The 19,537-nt window shown below is 41.8% G+C and overlaps 1 protein-coding gene across 1 annotated transcript in view; it reads right to left on the bottom strand.

Annotated features, from left to right (window-relative positions):
• The window catches only part of LOC124791288 (DNA helicase MCM8-like), a 159,986-nt gene that overhangs the window by 111,801 nt on the left and 28,648 nt on the right, over positions 1 to 19,537 (bottom strand). The window contains exon 4 of the mRNA XM_047257848.1: positions 1,554 to 1,707. Within this exon, the coding sequence (XP_047113804.1) occupies positions 1,554 to 1,707 (154 nt within the window). The remainder of the gene's footprint in view (positions 1 to 1,553; positions 1,708 to 19,537) is intronic.

Raw genomic sequence — 19,537 nt, 5'->3', positions numbered from 1 at the left:
GCAAACCAGCATCATCACTAGCTCGATTAAGTTGGAAAGCCCCCAAAATTCGTAGGAAAAACAGCTTCAACTTTTATGAAGAACTATTACTACAAATGCCGAAAACAACAAAAGAACTTAACCAAAAACTCTTGTTTTTCCATGATCATCTCCATGAACACACAAACCTATTCAATTTTCAGCTTCTCCAAGCTGTCACCATTCTCATCAGCAGGGAAACCCTTAAACTGCCCATCCAAATCTCACAACAACAACAACAACAACAACAATAATAATCTGTGCAACACTGTTGGACTAAAGGGAGGTATTTGATACGGCCTCCCACAATATTCTTATCAAAAACACCACTATAAAGGTGAAAAGACTGCTATATCCTATATCCCTAATGCTGCCTTACGTGGAAAGTAAAAGACAGTTAATGAAGGTAAATAATGAAAAGTCAGAATGTCTTCTGGTTGAAAAAGGTGTAGGCCTACCTCAGAGATCTGTTCTTGGACTTTTCATTTTTGTTACTTATTCAAATGATTGACCGACAGTTGTGCCAAGTGATGCAATGTAGTATGCAGATGACACAACACTAATCAAAAGTGATACCAACATTGAAAGGTGCAACACAATTTAATGTAGGGATGGACAGATGAAGTTGGTATACAATCAAAATACCATATGCAAGGCTGGCAAAAACACAGAACAACAAAAATTTCTTGCCCTTGTCTACTTTAACAAACTACCTGAAAATGCCAATAAATAAATTTAAAACTAAGTGTTGTAAAATGGATGAAAAGTAAAGGATTTTACTCTTCTCAAGGGTTCCTCGAGTACACGACAAATATCAACATTTCTTCTGCAAATGAACTATTAATAAACGGGACTATTATGTAACCATCAAGTCATTCTGTTTAACTATTTATCAATATCATTTAAATAACTATGTAATAAATTTATGCTGTTATTGGTCTATTATAGAATTATTTATTGTTACAGTGTACATTGTGTGCATTGAAAAGTGCTGAAAAATAACAACACACTGTTCATTTAGCATCTAATGTTTACAATGCTCCCTTCTTGCAGAGATGTACAAATATTACTGTATGATAGGTATGCTCTCAGATTTGGAAGACAGAGGCTCTTGATCTGCCTGGTTGTCTTTAATTAGACTTTCTGTGGTTTTCTGAAATAATTTTGGGAAACTGACGGGATGGCTCTGCCAAGAAAGCCATGGTGACCATCTGCTCCTCATTAAATACATGAGTATATTCCCATGTTTGTGTAAGTGACTTCTATTTTTCCTTATACTAAGCTAGTTAACAAATGTTATACAACTGTAAAATGATCCTTGACCGAATAATAAATTACCAATACTAACTTGGATATATAATTTATTACAACTAATTTTCCACACGATGCTTCAGTGCAATTTGTCTTCAGCCTATGTCTCTAACCAATATGATAAAATCTCTGTATAATGCCAAATGACACAAGCTGAAAGAAGCCAAATGCAGAACAAAACTTGTCACTATTTAGCAAATAGATATACGGACTAAATTACATACCATAATAATTTGCTTTCAAATTTTTTAACTGTATGACTGGTTCATAATTTATCAACCGAGCTCTGATTGTAGGAACACTTAATGATTGGGCTGGAGCCTTCAATCCCGCTGCTACTCGCTGCTGCAGCTTAGCTTGGAGTTGGTCCGACACAACCTAAGATATAAAAATGACTTAGCAAAATACTTTTACAATTCACATAATCTACAGTACAACAATAATAATAATAATAATAATAATAATAATCTCATTTAAAAAATAAATTATTATTTATTTATTGTAAAGATGTTTTACATGGGTGTGCAGCAATACTGCAGTAGCACTACAGTATGAAGAAAAAGAGATAAATAAACACACACACATCAAAAAAAGTTTTGCATTACCAGAAATCCTGAAGATAAATGTGGACAGTGGATATTATATTACAGACACAGTCCATTTGACTGTTCAGAGATGTCACTAAACCCACCTAAAGATGACAACAACTATGCACGGGCAGCGCCTATTAAACAGAGGGGTCTGACAATCGATCAGTTCCAATCATTCCAACAAGAAGGAGGTACATGGCTCATGTTGTTTGTAGTTCAACCACGCCTAAACGGTCAACACCACAGTTCAAACACATCCGCATTGTTACTTTGTGCCAGGAAGGGCTCTCAACAAGGGAAGTGTCCAGATGTCCCACAGTGAACCAAAGCGATGTTGTTCGGACAGGGAGGAGATACAGAGAGACAAGAACTGTCGATGACATGCCTCGATCAGGCTGCCCAAGGGCTACTGCTGCAGTGGGTGACTGCTACCTACAGATTATGGGTCGGTGGGAACCCTGACACCAACACCACCATGTTGAATAATGCTTTTTGTGCAGCCACAGGAAGTCTTGTTAAGACTCAAACTGTGCGCAATAGGCTGCATGATGCACAACTTCACTCCCAATGTCCATGTCTAGGGCCATCTTTGCAACCACAACACCACGCAGCGCAGTATAGATGGGCCCAACATGCTGAATGGACTGCTCAGCATTGGCATCACATTCTCTTCTCCGATGAGTGTCGCATTTGCCTTCAACCAGACAATTGTCTGAGATCCTGCTGCTTTGGGGTGGCATTACGTGGGGCCAACGTACACCGCTGGTGGTCATGGAAGGTGCTGTATAATACGTGAATGACATCCTCCGATTGATAGTACAACCATATCGGCAGCATATTGGCGAGGCATTCGTCTTCATGGACGACGACACGCGTCCCCATCGTGCACATCTTGTGAATGACTTCCTTCAGGATAACGACATCACTCGACTAGAGTGGCCATCATGAACCCTATCGAATATGCCTGAGATAGATTGAAAACAGCTGTTTATGGACAACGTGACCCACCAACCACTCTGAGGGATCTACGCCGAATCGCCGTTGAGGAGTGGGACAATCTGGGCCAACAGTGCATTGATGAACTTGTGGATGGTATGCCACAACGAATACAGGCATGCATCAATGTAAAAGGACATCCTACTGGATATTAGAGGTACTTGTGTGCACAGCGACCAGGACCACCACCTCTGAAGGTCTCACTGTATGATGGTACAACATGTGATGTGTGGTTTTCATGAGCAAGGGCAGAAATGATGTTTATGTTGATCTCTTTTCCAATTTTCAGTACAGTTCCAGAACTCTCTGAACCGAGGTGATGGAAAACGTTTTTTGATGTGTGTATACATATAGTATCAAATCTAAAAACCTTGCAATGGGACCTAATGGAGTCGCCCGCTCTGACTTTTTTATTTTTATTTATAGGATAATTATGTCAGTGCCCACACACAAATTCCTTACAGCAGTATGATGCAATTCTCAAAGTAAGTTGAAAAAACTGCCTCTGAAGATTAGCAAGTGCTAATAGTTACAAAAAAACTGTAGTCAGTTACTGAATTCACTGGTAGCTCAGTGTATAGTGTAACTGGAATGTAATGAAAAAGATGCTGATTTGAATCTTGCAAGTAGCATACTATTTTTAATTCCATATTTATTAACAAATGGAAATGTTAGTTAACAAAAATGGAATCATAATTTTCTAATAAAACATGGTTTTAATTTTAATTACTAACAATGTAGGAAAATAAAGATTGCTACTTATCGTAAAGAAGACACATCAAGTTACAGACAGGAACAATTAAAATATATTTACATAAAGCTTTCGGACACAGCCTTCATCAGTGAATGAGAAAACACACACCATTTTCTCTCTCTCTCTCTCTCTCTCTCTCTCTCTCTCTCTCTCTCACACACACACACACACACACACACACACACACACACACACACACACACACACACGGCTGTCAATTCCAACTGCTTGCTTGCCACGATGGAGTACATGAGAATTCAAGGCCCCAAAATGTTACAAGTGTCACTATCCCAAAACAAACGCGTATGTGAACTGAGCTGCCAAAACTACACACCATGTTGGGCAGCAACAAGCGGTGGGGAAAAGACACTGCCTAAAAATTACGTTAGTGGCCAGGGCAGGTAACCAGAAGAGTAACAGCCACAAGGCAGAAAATTCCACTGGTTCACTAACTATGAAAGAAGATAATACCCAAAATGAACACTGCCTGAACTTACGTTAGCGGCCAGGGCAAGTAACCAGAACACTAATGGCCACAAGGCAGAAAATTCCGCTGGTGCACTTAACTATGAATAAATTAATTTAATCAATTCCACTTGATGGTGGCTATCTTGAACACTTCACTCGTTGTTGCTCACAGGAAAACCTCCACAACAGCAACTCCAGAACCAACAAATAATGCTCAAAACCACTTAAACTTCACGTCCTGGGAAGGCGAGCGACAATGCTCGTACCGATCGGACAGCTCCACATAGAGTCCGACACTGTGCAAAGACCACCAGCGGCCCACTCGACTATGCCACACGGTGATGTCCTCGGCCCAACTGACCAACCAACAATCCACCACAGGTCAAGCCCGGATTAAGTGATACGCAACAGTAACGGTTGGGCAGGCAATGTCCACGCAAGGCTCACTGCTGCTGCAAGCTGGTGACTGGCTGGCCGACCGATGATCCACCCAGGCCATGGCCCAGCTCAAGTGATGCGTGGCGGCAATGGTCGGGCGAGCCACGTCGACGCAGAGCTCACTGCTGCTCCAAACCGACTGCACTAGTGCCGCATTACAACTCCCCGACTGGGAGGTCCAGACTGCGTTCCAGACGCATTCCAACTGACTGGCAGACCTGAACTCGCAACTCGAACTCCCCAACCCGAGCTGGTTTGCGACAGACAACAACTAGGAAGTAATAGCAGTCAAGCAAAGATACAACGAGAGGGAATATATCGATACACACTATTAACGCCGCTCACGATCAAGCAAAGCAGCAACTTAGTGACAGTAGTAATTTAAATTAATTTAGAGAGGTGGAAGTATGTTAAAAACAGGGTGAAAAATAAGTGATGGCGGGAACACGAGCCACACACGGCTAAAATAGTAATCTGTCTTTTTCTACATTGTTGATATTCCTGCCTGGAGTGTCCATTGTTTAATTTTAGATATTGTTTGCTTGAAAATGTGAGTATTCCCAATAAATTAAAATTTGGCACAAATATGTGACACATCAAACAGATATTTTCCCCCATTCAACAAACAAAAAGGCATTTCGCACATCTTTATCAAATTTTAATTTATTTTCATGTCCCGTAGTAAAAATGTTATTTTTATTTAAAAATCACAATTCAACATTTGATAATTAACACTTTCATCTGTTTTTAATAATTGTGGAATTAAAGAAAAGTAAAGAAATGCAATTTTGACTGGACTTCGTGATTACAATCTGGTTATGCTACATGCTGAGTTGATGGTGAATCTGTTACTGAACTACAAATGTATTGTCCTTAACAATGCTCAGAACTTTTTTTACCTTCAAGACTATTTTTTTGAGTCTTCTGATAATTGTGTCATACATGATACAGAGAACTGATGTCCAGTCACTAACCTTCAAGTACTATTAACTGAAAAAAATCAAAGAGGGTGACCAGTCTGCCAGATCCCCTTGTTAGATACAAACAGGAACTCAACTACTACACACACTGAGGGCATCAGCAGTATGATTAAGTGCCCACTCATGCTACAAACATATAAACGATGTGCAAGGCTATTGTTCTGAAAATTGCACAGGCAATCAAGTAAATTTCTGTTATATTCTCAAATTACAGACATTCTTTCTAATTGATTATGTTTTGGAGAGTAATAACTTCAGGTCACATACAAAAATTATGGATTGCTATTGGCATCAATTGCATAAAATTTTTTGGGCAATGAATAATCCTGAATCTGAAGAAGGAGGCAAAGAAAATAATAATAAAAAATAAAACTATCTGAACTGCTTTAACGTCTGACTTCACCATGAACACTTTGCTACTCAACCTCAGCTGCTTCTGGTACAGCAACCAGTTCTAAATTTTTTTTATATTGTAGGCTTTGCAAAGGCTTTGGGTGCCTTACAGATATTTGTTAACAATATTTGTACTATTGCAGTCTACAACAATTCAGTCTCATAGCATGAAATTGCAGAATCTCGATATTTACATTAAAATATCATATCTTAGCTTTATGTCAAACTATAAAATGAAGTGTGAGTCCACCAAAAGCACTGACATGGAACTGATTTCCAAGCCATACATTGTACTTTGAAGTGCCATTTGTAGGTGTTCGAACAAATGATAAACCATGGTGAGAGTCCATCATTACTGCTGTAATCAAGTGTATCTTGTGTTGCTCACAGCTTAACGACAAAGAAGCGATTGTCTCAACTCTTCTACAGCAGCATAGGCAGCATTAAACTGCTGCAGCAATAGACTGCATTCAGCATTTTGTCGGCTTCGATTGTTATGGCAGTCACTGCCATAAAAGGATTATAGAAACTGACATTTAGCAAAAATAAAGCTAAGAGACTTAGTTGTATACAACAAGATCATAATAAAATAGATTACAACTGCTGTAGAAGAATCCTCAGAAAAAAAGGACATCACTCTGATGGTTATGAAAGAGTTGTTTACGTAATGTAGGATGGGTCTAGCTAACATAGCTGGTAATTCATTTGCAATAACAATATATGGCATTAACATGCTGCTAACAAGCTGCACAAGCATGTAAGAATGACATTTTTTGTTATCTATTGGAATTTCAACGTTAGGCAGGTTACTGATCCCTTAGGATTCACCTACGGCCAGGAAGGAAACCCCTGTATACCTGTTACTTCTGCTAGGGACGCATACAAGAAGTGGTGGTACCAGATCAATGGTGTACGGTCGAGTTAACTACAGGTCTTAACTCATGTCAGTACCAGTAATGCCTATCAGTTGGGTTCTGAGGCCATCACCACTTCCTATAGGTAGCTGGCAGGAATGATGAAAACTGCTGGCTTTGCTCACAGGAAGCAAGTGAAACTTACCATCTGCAGAGGCTCTGGTTATTACGTGACATTCTTCACTACAGATTTCTGGACCTACACTATGGGATGCAGAACTGTAGGACCCATCCTGCATGGCCAAGAGCTGCACCACACAGTGAAAGCAGCTACCTGGTTAGCAAAATATTGCAATTTTTCTTTTTAAGGCTAGGTGAAATTCTGAAGTCATTTGAAAAATGCCCGCCAATCTACATACTAAAAACAAACTCACATCACCAACATGTCACAGAGATTGAAAACACAAAGATTCTAACAGTTATCACTTGTAGCAAAGCTCTGGAATCCAAAGTATACTTGGTACTGAGGCTGGGTAAAATGTGAAGAAGATAGTTCTAAAATATTTAACACACATGGACTTTATATCCGAAAGACGTGCAGGACTATCGGGAAAGGGGTGTGTTTATAGCAATAAATAAAAATATCACATGTAATGAAGTCAAAAATAAGTCATATTTGTAAACTTAACCTGATGTTTGTTACCGGCCTAAGTGCACTCTAATTAGGCAGAATGCTTTCACCAGCCATCTGCTTCTGCTACAACAGTTGCAGAATCATTCAAAGAGAGTCTAATCCGCCTCCATAGCATAGCGGTAGCGTTACTGCCTACCACGTAGGGGGCCCGGGTTCGATTCCCAGCAGGGGACATGTGTCCATCATCATTTTCATCATCATTGACTCCCCGAATGAGGCCTCCCGGCCAACAATGGCATATGATCATTTCCAAAGAGAGTCTAAGTTACTTAGTGCAGAAGTAACCTAATAAAGTAATAGTAGTAATAAGAAACTTTAATGCACTGTGCACAGGCTGATTTCTATGCACTTACTGCCAGATGTATAGGCAAGGCCGTCTTGCTAAGTAGTTCTGAACACTTTCCCCAAAAAATTCTTGAGCAACTATTTGACAGCCCACGTTTGACGGAAATACTTTAAACTCCATGGATAGTGTCTGCAAAGACGCAGGTATCAGTATCCACAATGGTTACTGGAATCAATAAATCCGTAGGAGAGTTTTTATCTTGTCGGAGTAGAAACACAGTTGCTAGAACCCTACTTAAAAAGGGAATGGATGTTACTTAATTTGAATGAAGTGGACTTGAAAGATTTGTGGACAGAGATTGAATGTTTCATGTATATTAGTCTGGATAAGTAAGAGCCAAGTTAAGTTGATTAAGGGCAAAAAAGATTATTCCTGGTATTATAACCACAACATTTAGAAAATACTGATAAAACTGAGGTGACCCCACTCTTAGTTACAAAAGAATGCAAGAATGCACAGATAAAAAAAAGGGAAGTAATTCAGTAAAATGGTGTGTGTGTGTAAGAGACCAGGGGGGGGGGAGGAGGAGGGGGGGGGGAAGAGCATTCAGTATTCAAGGATATTACAAAAACAACTAATTGAAACAAAAAAAGTCTAGTAAATATGGGCTCTAAAATGCAGACCTTAGGAGCTATGAGTACTTCATCTTCGATACCGTGAAGGAAACATCTTCTACTGCAAACTCTTTTCTTTTCATATTTTGAGAGGTGATAGCATGGACCAATTCAAGAAAAAATTGTCTTGTGAACATGGACTCTAAAATGCACATGTTAAGAGCTATAAGCACCTGTTCAGTAGATGTTTCACAGTAGCAAAGATGAACAAGTGCTCATAGCTGTGCACTTCAGACGCCAGGTTTACTAGACTAATTTTCATTGTTTTGATCTATACCACCACCTGTCAAAACATGGAAAGCAAAGAGTTTGAAGTAGAAGAGATCTCTTTCAAAGTACTGAAGATTCAGAACTGCTCATAACTCTTAAAGAATGCAGTTTAAAGCCCATTTTTACTAGTCTTTTTTACTTTGAATGATTGTTCCTGTCATATCCCTGAATGTTGATCTTTCCTGGGACTCCCTATACAAGTTGATTTTTTCCACCATGTACAAACTTTAGGGACTGATTGACATGAGGACATTATTGTTGTTGTGGTCTCCACTACCCTATCCCATGCAAGCCTCTTCATCTCGAACTACCGCAACCTACATCCTGAATCTGCTTAGTGTATTCGTCTCTTGGTCTCCATCTATGTTTTTCACTCTCCATGCTTCCCTCAGATACTAAACTGGTGATCCCTTGATGCCTCAGAACATGTCCTACCAACTGATCCCTTCTTCTAGTCAAGTTGTGCCACATATTCCTCTTCTCTCCAATTCTATTCAGTATCTCCTCATTAGTTACATGGATCATCCATCTAATCTTCAGCATTCTTCTGTAGCACCACATTTCAAAAGCTTATATTCTCTTCTTGTCTAAACTGTTTATCATTCATGTTTTGCTTCCATACATGGCTATACTCCATATAAATACTTTCAGAATAGACTTCCTGATACTTAAATCTATACAAGATGTTAACAAATTTCTGTTGTTCAGAAATGCTTAACTTGCCATTGCCAGTCTACATTTTATATCCTCTTTACTTCAACCATCTTCAGTTATTTTGCTGCCCAAATAGCAAAACTCATCCACTGCTGTAAGTGTCTCATTTCCTAATCGAATTCCCTCAGCATAACTGTATTAAATTCGACTACATTTCATTATCCTCATTTTGCTTTTGTGACGTTGTTATATCATCCTTTCCAGATGTTGTCCATTCCATTACACTGATCTGTCATTAGAAAACATCAAGGTATCTATTTATTCTCCCTGGATTTTAATTCCTACGCCAAATGTTTTTTTTTCCTTTACTGCTTGTTCAATATACAGACTGAACATCGGGAATACGCTACAACCCTGTCTCATTCCCATCTCAACTACTGTTTTCCATCTAGCTTCTGTCCAAATTGTAAATAGCCTTTCGCTCCCTGTATTTTACCCCTGCCACCTTCAGAATTTGAAAGAGAGTATTCCAGTCAACATTGTCAAAAGCTTTCTCTAAGTCCACAAATGCTATAAACATAACTTCTCTTCTAAGATAACTCGTACGGTCAGTATTGCCTTGCAGGTTCCTACATTTCTATGGAATCCAAACTGATCTCCCCCAAGGTCGGCCTCGACCAGTTTTTCCATTCGTCTGTAAAGAATGTATGTCAGTATTTTGCAACCATGACTTATTAAACTGAGAGTTCAGTAATTTTCACACCTGACTCCATCTGCTTTCTTTGGAATTGCAATTATTATATTCTTCTTGAAGTCTGAGGGTATTTCACCTGTCTCTTACATCTTGCTCACCAGATGGAAGAGTTCTGCTATGGCTGGCTCCTCAAGGCTTTCAGTAGCTCTGACGGGCAGGCCTTGTTTTGGCTTAGGTCTTTCAGCGCTGTGTCAAATCCTTCACTCAGTATCAGATTTCCCAACTCATCTTCACCTATGTCCTCTTCCATTTCCATAATATTGTCCTCAAGTACATCAACCATGTATATACCCTCTATATACTCCTTACACCTTTCTGCTTTCCCTTCTTTGCTTTGGAGTGGTTTTCCATCTGAGCTCTTGATATTCATACAGATGGTTCTCTTTACTCCAAAGGTCTCTTTAATTTTCCTGTAGGCGGCATTTACCATACCCCTAGTGATATATGCTTCTACATCCTTACATCTGTCCTCTAGCCATCCCTGCTTAGCCATTTTGCATTTCCTATTGATCTCATTCTTGAGATGTTCGTATTCCTTTTCACCTGCTGCATTTACTGCATTTTTATATTTTTTCCTTTCATCAATTAAATTCAATATCTCTTCTGTTACTCATGAATTTCTACTAGCCCTTGTCTTTTTTACCTACTTGATCCTCTGCTGCTTCACTATTTCATCTCTCAGAGCTACCCTTTCTTCTTCTACTGTATTCCTTTCCCCTGTCCTTGTCATTCGTGCCGTAATGCTTCATCTGAAACTCTCTACAACCTCTGGTTCTTTAAGTTTATCCAGGTCCCATGTCCTTAAATTCCTACCTTTTTACGATTTCTTCAGTTTTAATCTACAATTCATAACCAATAAATTGTGGTCGGAGTCTGCATCTGCCCCTGGAAATATCTTACAATTTAAAACCTGGTTACTAAATCTGTCTTATCATTATATAATCTATCTGAAACCTTCCAGTGTCTCCAGGTCTCTTCCATATATACAGACTTATTTAATGATTCTTAACCCAAGAGTTAGCTGTGATTAAACTACACTCTGTACAAAATGCTACCAGGTGCTTCCTCTTTCATTCCTGATCTCCAGTCCGTATTCATTTAGTACTTTTTCTCCTCTTCCTATTCCCACTCTCAAATTGCAGTCCCCCATCAGTATTAAATTTTTGCTTCCCTGAACTACCTGAATAATTTCTTTTATCTCCTCATACATTTCCTCAATCTCTTGGTCATCTGTGGAGTTAGTTGGCATATAAACTTGTACACTTGTACTATTGTGGTAAGCATGGGCTACATGTCTGTCGTGGCTACAATAATCTGTTCACTATGCTCTTTGTAGTAGCTTACTCATGCTCCTTTTTTTAAAAAAATTTGTTATTAAACCTACTCCTGAATTACCCCTATTTGATTTTGTATTTATAACCCCATATTTGCCTGACGAAGTCCTGTTCCTCCTACAACCAAACTTCACTAATTCCCACTAAATCTAACTTTATCCTACCCATTTCCATTTTTAAATTTTCTTATCTATCTTACCATTTAAGGGATCTGACATTCCATGTTCCAATCTGTGGAATGCCGGTTCTGTTTCTCTTCATGACAGCCTCCGAGTAGTCCCCATCAGGAGTTCAAAATGGAATATTTTACCTAAGAAGACGTCATCATTTAACCATACAGTAAAGCTGCACACCCTTGGGAAAAATTGTTGCTGTAGTTTACACTTGCTTTGAGCCATTCACAGTACCAGCACAGCAATGCTGCTCTGGTCGACATTATGAGGTCAGTTCAATCAATCATCCAGACTGTTGCCCCTGCAACTATTGCAAAGGCTGCTGCCCCTCTTCAGGAGTCAAATGTTTGTCTGCCCTCTCAACAGACACCTCTCCATTGTATTGCAACTGCAATACGGCTACCTGTGTCGCTGCCTCCCTACTAATAGCTAGGCCCATGGTTCATGAGGAGAGGGGGGGGGGGGGGGAGGTGAGCGGACACAGAACAATAAAGGTCTCTTGGCTGGAAATGCTAGAGACCATTTATTCAGTCATACTTTGTTACAGGAACTGTGATCTACAACGTGCTGTACCATGTGGCCCCAGTTATACTATGCATGGTTTCCTCTTAGAGTGTTATACTGTTTCTCATACATTATGTCCTAGCGTCCTCTCCTGCCACAGTAATTGGTAATGTGTCCAACTCCCTTCTTTTGCTGACTCACCTTGTAGTGGATGTGATACAGTGTTCTACATAATGGTTCTCTATTCGTATTGAGAGCTTGCCGACATGGTGTTTACTTAGGGAAATGCTAAAGGCAACGGGAAGTTGTATCAGGAGACCTATCCCCACTGATAGCAACCATAGCAGTCAATGTTTGCAACAGTGCCTCCCCACTTGTCTGAGACAGGGTCTTTTCATGAAGCAGGAAATCATAACGGACATACCTGAAATGTTCGGACACCAGATGTGGAGGAACACTTGATTAACACTGCGGATAATGACCGCTGTGTCAGTAACAGGCAGTTGGCCCACCAGTACAGGGTAAGCCAGATGACCGCGAGGAACAGTCTCCATGACAACTGTTACTACCCTTTTCACTTACAGTGTGTGCAGGGCTTACTAGCAACAGACTTTTAACATTGGGAGCAGTTTTGGCACTGGTTTCTTCACCAGGCAACCACAATTCTGGGATTTGTGTCATCCATCATATTCGCAGATGAGGTCATCTTTATGTGGAGCGATATCTTCAACTTTCATAACAATCATCTGTGGGATAGTATGCAGAACGCTGATGGTATGGTGACAGCAAATCATCAGCATCGATGCAGCCGGAATATGTGGGCCGGTATTTTGGAACCAGTCTCTGTTCCGTGTCGCCTAACAGGCCGGAACTATCAAAATTTCTTGCAGATGACTTTGCCTACCCTGTTGGAAAAAATTCCATTGATAATTCAAAGGGTTATGTGGCTACTACATGATGGAGCTCCAGCTCACATTGCCATTAATGTCCAGACGGGGTCCAGTTGCACGGCCTGCTCATTAACCAGATCTCAGCCCATGTGATTTTTGCTTATGGGGCCATCTCAAAATTATTATGTATGCAGAGCCCATTCCAGATGTGGAGACACTGGAGCAGCGTATTCATACTGCTTCTGACACTGTTTGGATGCAGCCTGGCTGACGTGAACGTGTGTGACAGAACATACTACAGCACATACACGCATGCCTTTAGGCACATGGAAACCATTTTCAACATATACTGTAACAGTGGCTGTATGGTACAGCACTTATTACGACAAAGTCTCTGTAACAATGTATGATTGAATAAACGGTCTCTAGCATGGAAACCATGCATTTTTGGACATAAGTTCATCAGACCATTTATGGTTTGCATCCTCTCATTAATCAATTCCAGGCATTTGTACATGGTGGAAAAGAACACCCTGTACAAGAGTTGTGGGTGATAAAATATTAGCGGAAGCTCTTCCTAAGAAGCCCTGAAAACTCTGATCCTATGTAAAACTGTCTAAAGGGATAGGAGGAGGAGGAGGAGGAGGAGGAGGAGGAGGAGAGGGAGGGGGAGGGAGAGGTGGCAACAAAGAAGGGGGAAGGGGGGCAGAGGGCGAGAAAAGGGGGAGCATAGAGATGGGTGAGAATAGATGTCTGGGAGAATAAATGTCTGGGGGAATAGAGGTGTGGGGGAGAATAGAGGTGAGGGGGAGAATAGAGGTGAGGGGGAGAATAGAGGTGAGGGGGAGAATAGAGGTGACTGAGAAGAGGGGTGTGGGACAAAAGAGGTGGGGGTGGAGCAAGATGGGGGCAGAATGGGGGTAGGTGGCGGGAGAGGGGTAGGGGGCGGGAGAGAGAGATGGGGCTGCGGGAGAGAGAGATGGGGCTGAGGGAGAGAGAGATGGGGCTGAGGGAGAGAGAGATGGGGCTGCGGGAGAGAGAGATGGGGCTGCGGGAGAGAGAGATGGGGCTGCGGGAGAGAGAGATGGGGCTGCGGGAGAGAGATTGGTTGGTTTTTGGGGGAGGAGACCAGACAGCGAGGTCATCGGTCTCATCAGATTAGGGGCGGATGGGGAAGGAAGTCGGCCGTGCCCTTTGAAAGGAACCATCCCGGCATTTGCCTGGAGCGATTTAGGGAAATCACGGAAAACGTAAATCAGGATGGCCGGACGCGGGATTGAACCGTCGTCCTCCCGAATGCGAGTCCAGTGTGCTAACCATTGCGCCACCCCGCTCGGTGCGGGAGAGAGAGAGATGGGGCTGCGGGAGAGAGAGATGGGGCTGTGGGAGGGAGAGATGGGGCTGTGGGAGAGAAAGATGGGGCTGTGGGAGAGAAAGATGGGGCTGTGGGAGAGAGTGACAGAGAAGGGGGGCAGGGGAGAGTGAGATAGGGTGGAGGCGGACAGATTGGGGGCAAGGTGGGAGAGTGAGTGGGCAATGGGAGGGAAAGAGTTAGTGGGCAATGGGGGGGGGGGAGAGTTAGTGGGCAATGGGGGGGGGGAGAGTGAGTGGGCAATGGGGGGGGGGAAAGTGAGTGGGCAATGGGGGGGGGGGGGAAGTGAGTGGGCAATGGGGGGGGGGAAGTGAGTGGGCTAGGTAGAGGAGAGAGAGAGAGAGAGAGAGAGAGAGAGAGAGAGAGAGAGAGAGAGAGAGAGAGAGAGAGGGGGGGGGGGGGGGAGTGTGAGAGTGCTGGGGAGGAGCGGAGAAGTTGTAGGGAGGGGGAGCGGTGAAATGGGAGGGGATGGAGCGAGAGTGGTGGAAGGTGAGGGGGAGTGTGAGTGTGTGATGGTGTGTCAGTGGGACTGTAGCGAGGGGGGAGTGTTAGCGAAGGGGGGGGGGGAGTGTTAGCGAGGGGGGGGGGGAGTGTTAGCGAGGGGGGTGGGTGTGTTAGCGAGGGGGGTGGGTGTTAGCGAGGGGGGTGGGTGTTAGCATGGGGGCGGGGTGTTATCGAGGGGATGGTGTTATCGAGAGGGGGTGTTATCGAGGGGGGGTGTGTTATCGAGGGGGTGTGATAGGGAGGGGGGAGGGTATTGGGGTAAGTGAGGGATAGTATTAGGAGGAGGGGTGGGGGAGGGTTAGGGGGAGGGATGGGGGGGGTGGGGGAGGTGAGGGGGAGGGGTGGGGGAGGGAGGAGATTATTACAAAGAACTAGTGGCAGACAATATGAGAAAACCATTTTACATCACAGAGTGGTTTACTATTGAAATTCCGATAGAGCATGTTCCAGGAGCATTTGGACAACACATTACTTTTTCCCCAATTATGTCTCACAAAATTACCACAATGAGAAAATTTGAGAAATTAAAGCTAATACAGGGGTTACCGGTAATCATTCTGCCCACACTCATTTGCGAACAGTGAAGAGTCAATCAGTTATTGATGCAAGAAATACCCTCCACTAAACACTGTCAGATGGCTTGCTGAATATTCATGCTGATGTGAGAAGACTTCCAAACAATTAAATTTATATTAGATATTAACAAATTCCTCTTTTTCAGAAATGATTTTCCTCCATTTGCCAGTCTGTATTTTGTTTCCCCTATACTAAGGCAATTATCAGTTATTTTGCTTCACAAATATCACAACTCTTCCACTACTTCTCGATGCTCATTTCCTAATCTAATAGTTTCAATATCACCTGACATAATTTGACTGTATTCTGTTACCCGATTTTTATATTTGTTTATATTCACCTTATAATCTCTTTTCAAGAACCTGTTCATTACACTGAACTGCTCATCCCCATCCTTTATTGTCTATGGCTGAATTAGAATGTCATTAACAAACTGAGGTTTGCCAATGGGAAGATTTTCATTGAGAGATGTACACAAGTTTGTTGGCTCCAGAAATAGTTTCAATGGCTGCTGCTTCATACTCCGTATATAAAAATAATTTATCAATTCATATCAAGACACACAAGCCACACATAGATGACAGTATCACCATAAAAACCGTAAACAGCAGCCCGTTCACTCATCGTGTAGAAATTGCAATTCCAGAAAAACCCCAGCCCAAATTGCAAGGATGTGTTGAGTGTGCAAAGTAACTTTTACCTGGGAGCAGGCAAGAACTGTTTCACGAGATACTAAGAAAATGAAAATAATCAATTACTGACAACATAATGTAAATGTATAGATAAAAGATCTACTCACCAAGTGGCGGCAGGAGAATACAACACAAAAAGGTTTAACTTTTACAAGCTTTCGGAGCCAGTGGGCCCTACTCCTGGCAGAACAGTTGAAGGGGAAATAAGAGGGGTGAAGGATAAGGACTGGAGAGGTTTAGGGAAAGAGGTACAGTTCAGAAAAGTCACCCAGAAATCCTGGCCAGGGGAGACTTATTGGATAGGACGAGAAGGAAAGACTTTCTTGCAACAAAGGGCTGACCTAAGGCACTTTTCAAGTTGTAAGAAAGCCTTCTGGCACTCCTCTGACCAAACAAATTTAACACCTCTTTTTACAATATGATTAAGCAAATGAGAAACCTGGGCCAAACTGGAAATAAATTTCGCACAATAATTAATTTTGCCAGGGATGACTGTAATTCTATGGGTTCTTAGAAGGTGGTATGTTAGTGATTGCATTCACATGATGCAGTGTGGGCATGAAGCTGTTTGTTTGTTGTGGTCTTCAGTCCTGAGACTGGTTTGATGCAGCTCTCCATGCTACTCTATCCTGTGCAAGCTTCTTCATCTCCCAGTACCTACTGCAACCTACATCCTTCTGAATCTGTTTAGTGTATTCATCTCTTGGTCTCCCTCTATGATTTTTACCCTCCACGTTGCCCTCCAATGCTAAATTTGTGATCCCTTGATGCCTCAGAACATGTCCCACCAATCGGCCCCTTCTTCTTGTCAAGTTGTGCCAAAAACTCCTCTTCTCCCCAATCCTATTCAATACCTCCTCATTAGTTATGTGGCATGAAGCTACCTTTACTTAATATATGTCCTGAGTATCCAACACTTAGCTCAAAGAAACTTCATTTTTTTAAGGTGACAATGCAGACCAACATCTTGGAGCCACTTGAAAAAGACCTGTAGATTGCACAGATGCTGCTCCCAACTGGTGCCAGTAATTGCCAAGTCATATAAATAATTAACATAGTTGGGTATACCTTGGATGAGTTGCTCAAGGTACCTCAAATGGCAACCAGTTACAGCAATGGCTTATTAATCCCAAAAAAGCTTCTTCATCTAATCATCTAAAGGAACTAAAAATTGGCTGCAGCAATACCTATCTTTAAAAAAATAATGGCACCCAGCAAATTTTGTCAACAATTCCTCCACCAAAGGAACAGGATACAGATCAGCATTTGCTCGAACATTAATGGTAGATTTAAAATTGCCACAAATTCCAAGTGATCCATCTGGTTTCTTAACTGTGACCATGGGCATTGTCCATTGGCTAGGTGACACTGAAGATATTGCTCCTATACTTTGCAGCTAATGTAGTTCCACTTTAACTTTGATTGCATATCATGAAAGGTACTAGATCTGCTCTACAAAACTTAGGCACTGCTGAATACTTTAAAGATATGAAGGCTTGGAAATCCGTTGCATAACACGATGTAGATTGAAACAGTTGCTTGGGTTGCACACACAATGCACTAAGTTCTGTGAATTGCATCACATCTGAAATGAGATTCACTTGGTCTTGAATTGTTAACCAAAAACTGCAAAACCATCTAACCTAAAAACATTCTTTGTTATCCAAGAGGGCAATCCAGAAGCATTAGTTGCCGAGCTATGTTTTTATTCTTAGCTTAGACTACAATCTGATACTGCAATGGGACTGATTGACCACAGTACATCACTAGTGGGCACCTAGGGTGTTGCATATGTGGTGAGCCGAAGGTACTAACCAAAGTGTCCACACTAATCAGAGACACAGCCGCACCTGTGCCCAAATCAAACCTGCTGTTGCTCCATTAAATTCCAATTGCAGCTTGTGCATCCCATCTGCTGCAGCTATGGGCACCAGCAAGATAGCACGCAGCCCCCTGATGGTGGTGGTTGTTGTTGTTGTTGTCACCATTGTCGTCATCACACACCAGCTGAGACAGACACAAGCTAGACTGTGGCAAGTAAAACAGGTGATGTCAAAAGGGCAGTGATGCCATTGATGGCACGGGTTGCAATCTGGACGTGACTGGCTGGCATGACTTCTCAGAGACCCTCGAACAATGAAGGGGAGGAAACTGGTGCATCAGCTTCCATTCACTTTAAGATATGGAGTAGTAGTAGTTTTGTGGTTACAGCTGGTGCTGTTGTGCTGTTGCAGCTGCAACTACTACTGTCACAACTTCAGAAACTTCAGACCCATGCTCAACTGAGACAGTTGCATGTCGAGAAAGTTCTCAACATCACTTTCCTATCATACTCTACTTAGAGCACAGTTTACAATCATTCACATTGTTGGTAGCACAGAACCAGTGGAGCAATCAGACAACTCCTGTGGTTGATGATGGTGGAGTTCACAAAGTAGACAGCTAACCAAAAAGAATTCCAAAGTGTAGCAAAGTAATCTTAAGCATGTACACACAGTCCAGGGAGCAATCCAAATCAAAAACATAATACAGACACAGTCAAAACTCTACTGATCAACCATGCTTACTGAAGGCTTCAATGACTGGAGAGAGGCTAACTGGCAAGTGTGGGCCTTGCAGCTGCAGCGGCACTCTTTGTGGGAGCAAGCTCTGGCCACAGTATGAAGCCCGAGTATCTCTGACCTACCTTCCATACCCTAAACAACAAAGTGTGAGGTCATCCACAGGAGTGCCAAAAGGAATTCATTAAACTTTGGTTACACCATAAATCAGTCAAATCTAAAGACTGTAAATTCAACTAAATACTTAGGAATTACAATTGTGAACAATTTAAATTAGAAGGAACACATACAAAATGTTGTGGGTTAGGCTAATCAAAGGCTGTGTTTTATTGGCAGGACACTTAGAAAATGCAACAGATCTACTAAAGTGACTGCCTACACTACACTTGTCTGTCCTCTTTTAGAATACTGCTGCGCGGTGTGGGATCCTTACCAGATAGGACTGACAGAGTACATCAAAAAAGTTCAAAGAAGGGCAGCATGTTTTGCATTATTGCGAAATATGGGAGAGAGTGTCACTGAAATGATACAGGATTTGGGTTGAACATCATTAAAAGAAAGGTGTTTTTCACTGCGAGGAAATCTTCTCATGAAATTCCTATCACCAACTTTCTCCTCCAAAAGTGAAAATATTTTGTTGACACCGACCTACATAGGGAGAAACAATCACAATGATAAAATAAGGGAAATCAGGGCTCGTATGGAAAGATATAGCTGTTCATTCTTTCCACACGCAATACAAGATTGGAATAATAGAGAATTGCGAAGGTGGTACAATGAACCCTCTGCACTTAAAT

This window comes from Schistocerca piceifrons, chromosome 1 (assembly GCF_021461385.2).
Source record: "Schistocerca piceifrons isolate TAMUIC-IGC-003096 chromosome 1, iqSchPice1.1, whole genome shotgun sequence".
NCBI classification, from domain to species: Eukaryota; Metazoa; Arthropoda; class Insecta; order Orthoptera; family Acrididae; genus Schistocerca; species Schistocerca piceifrons.
This window is presented reverse-complemented; position numbering and strand designations above follow the sequence as displayed.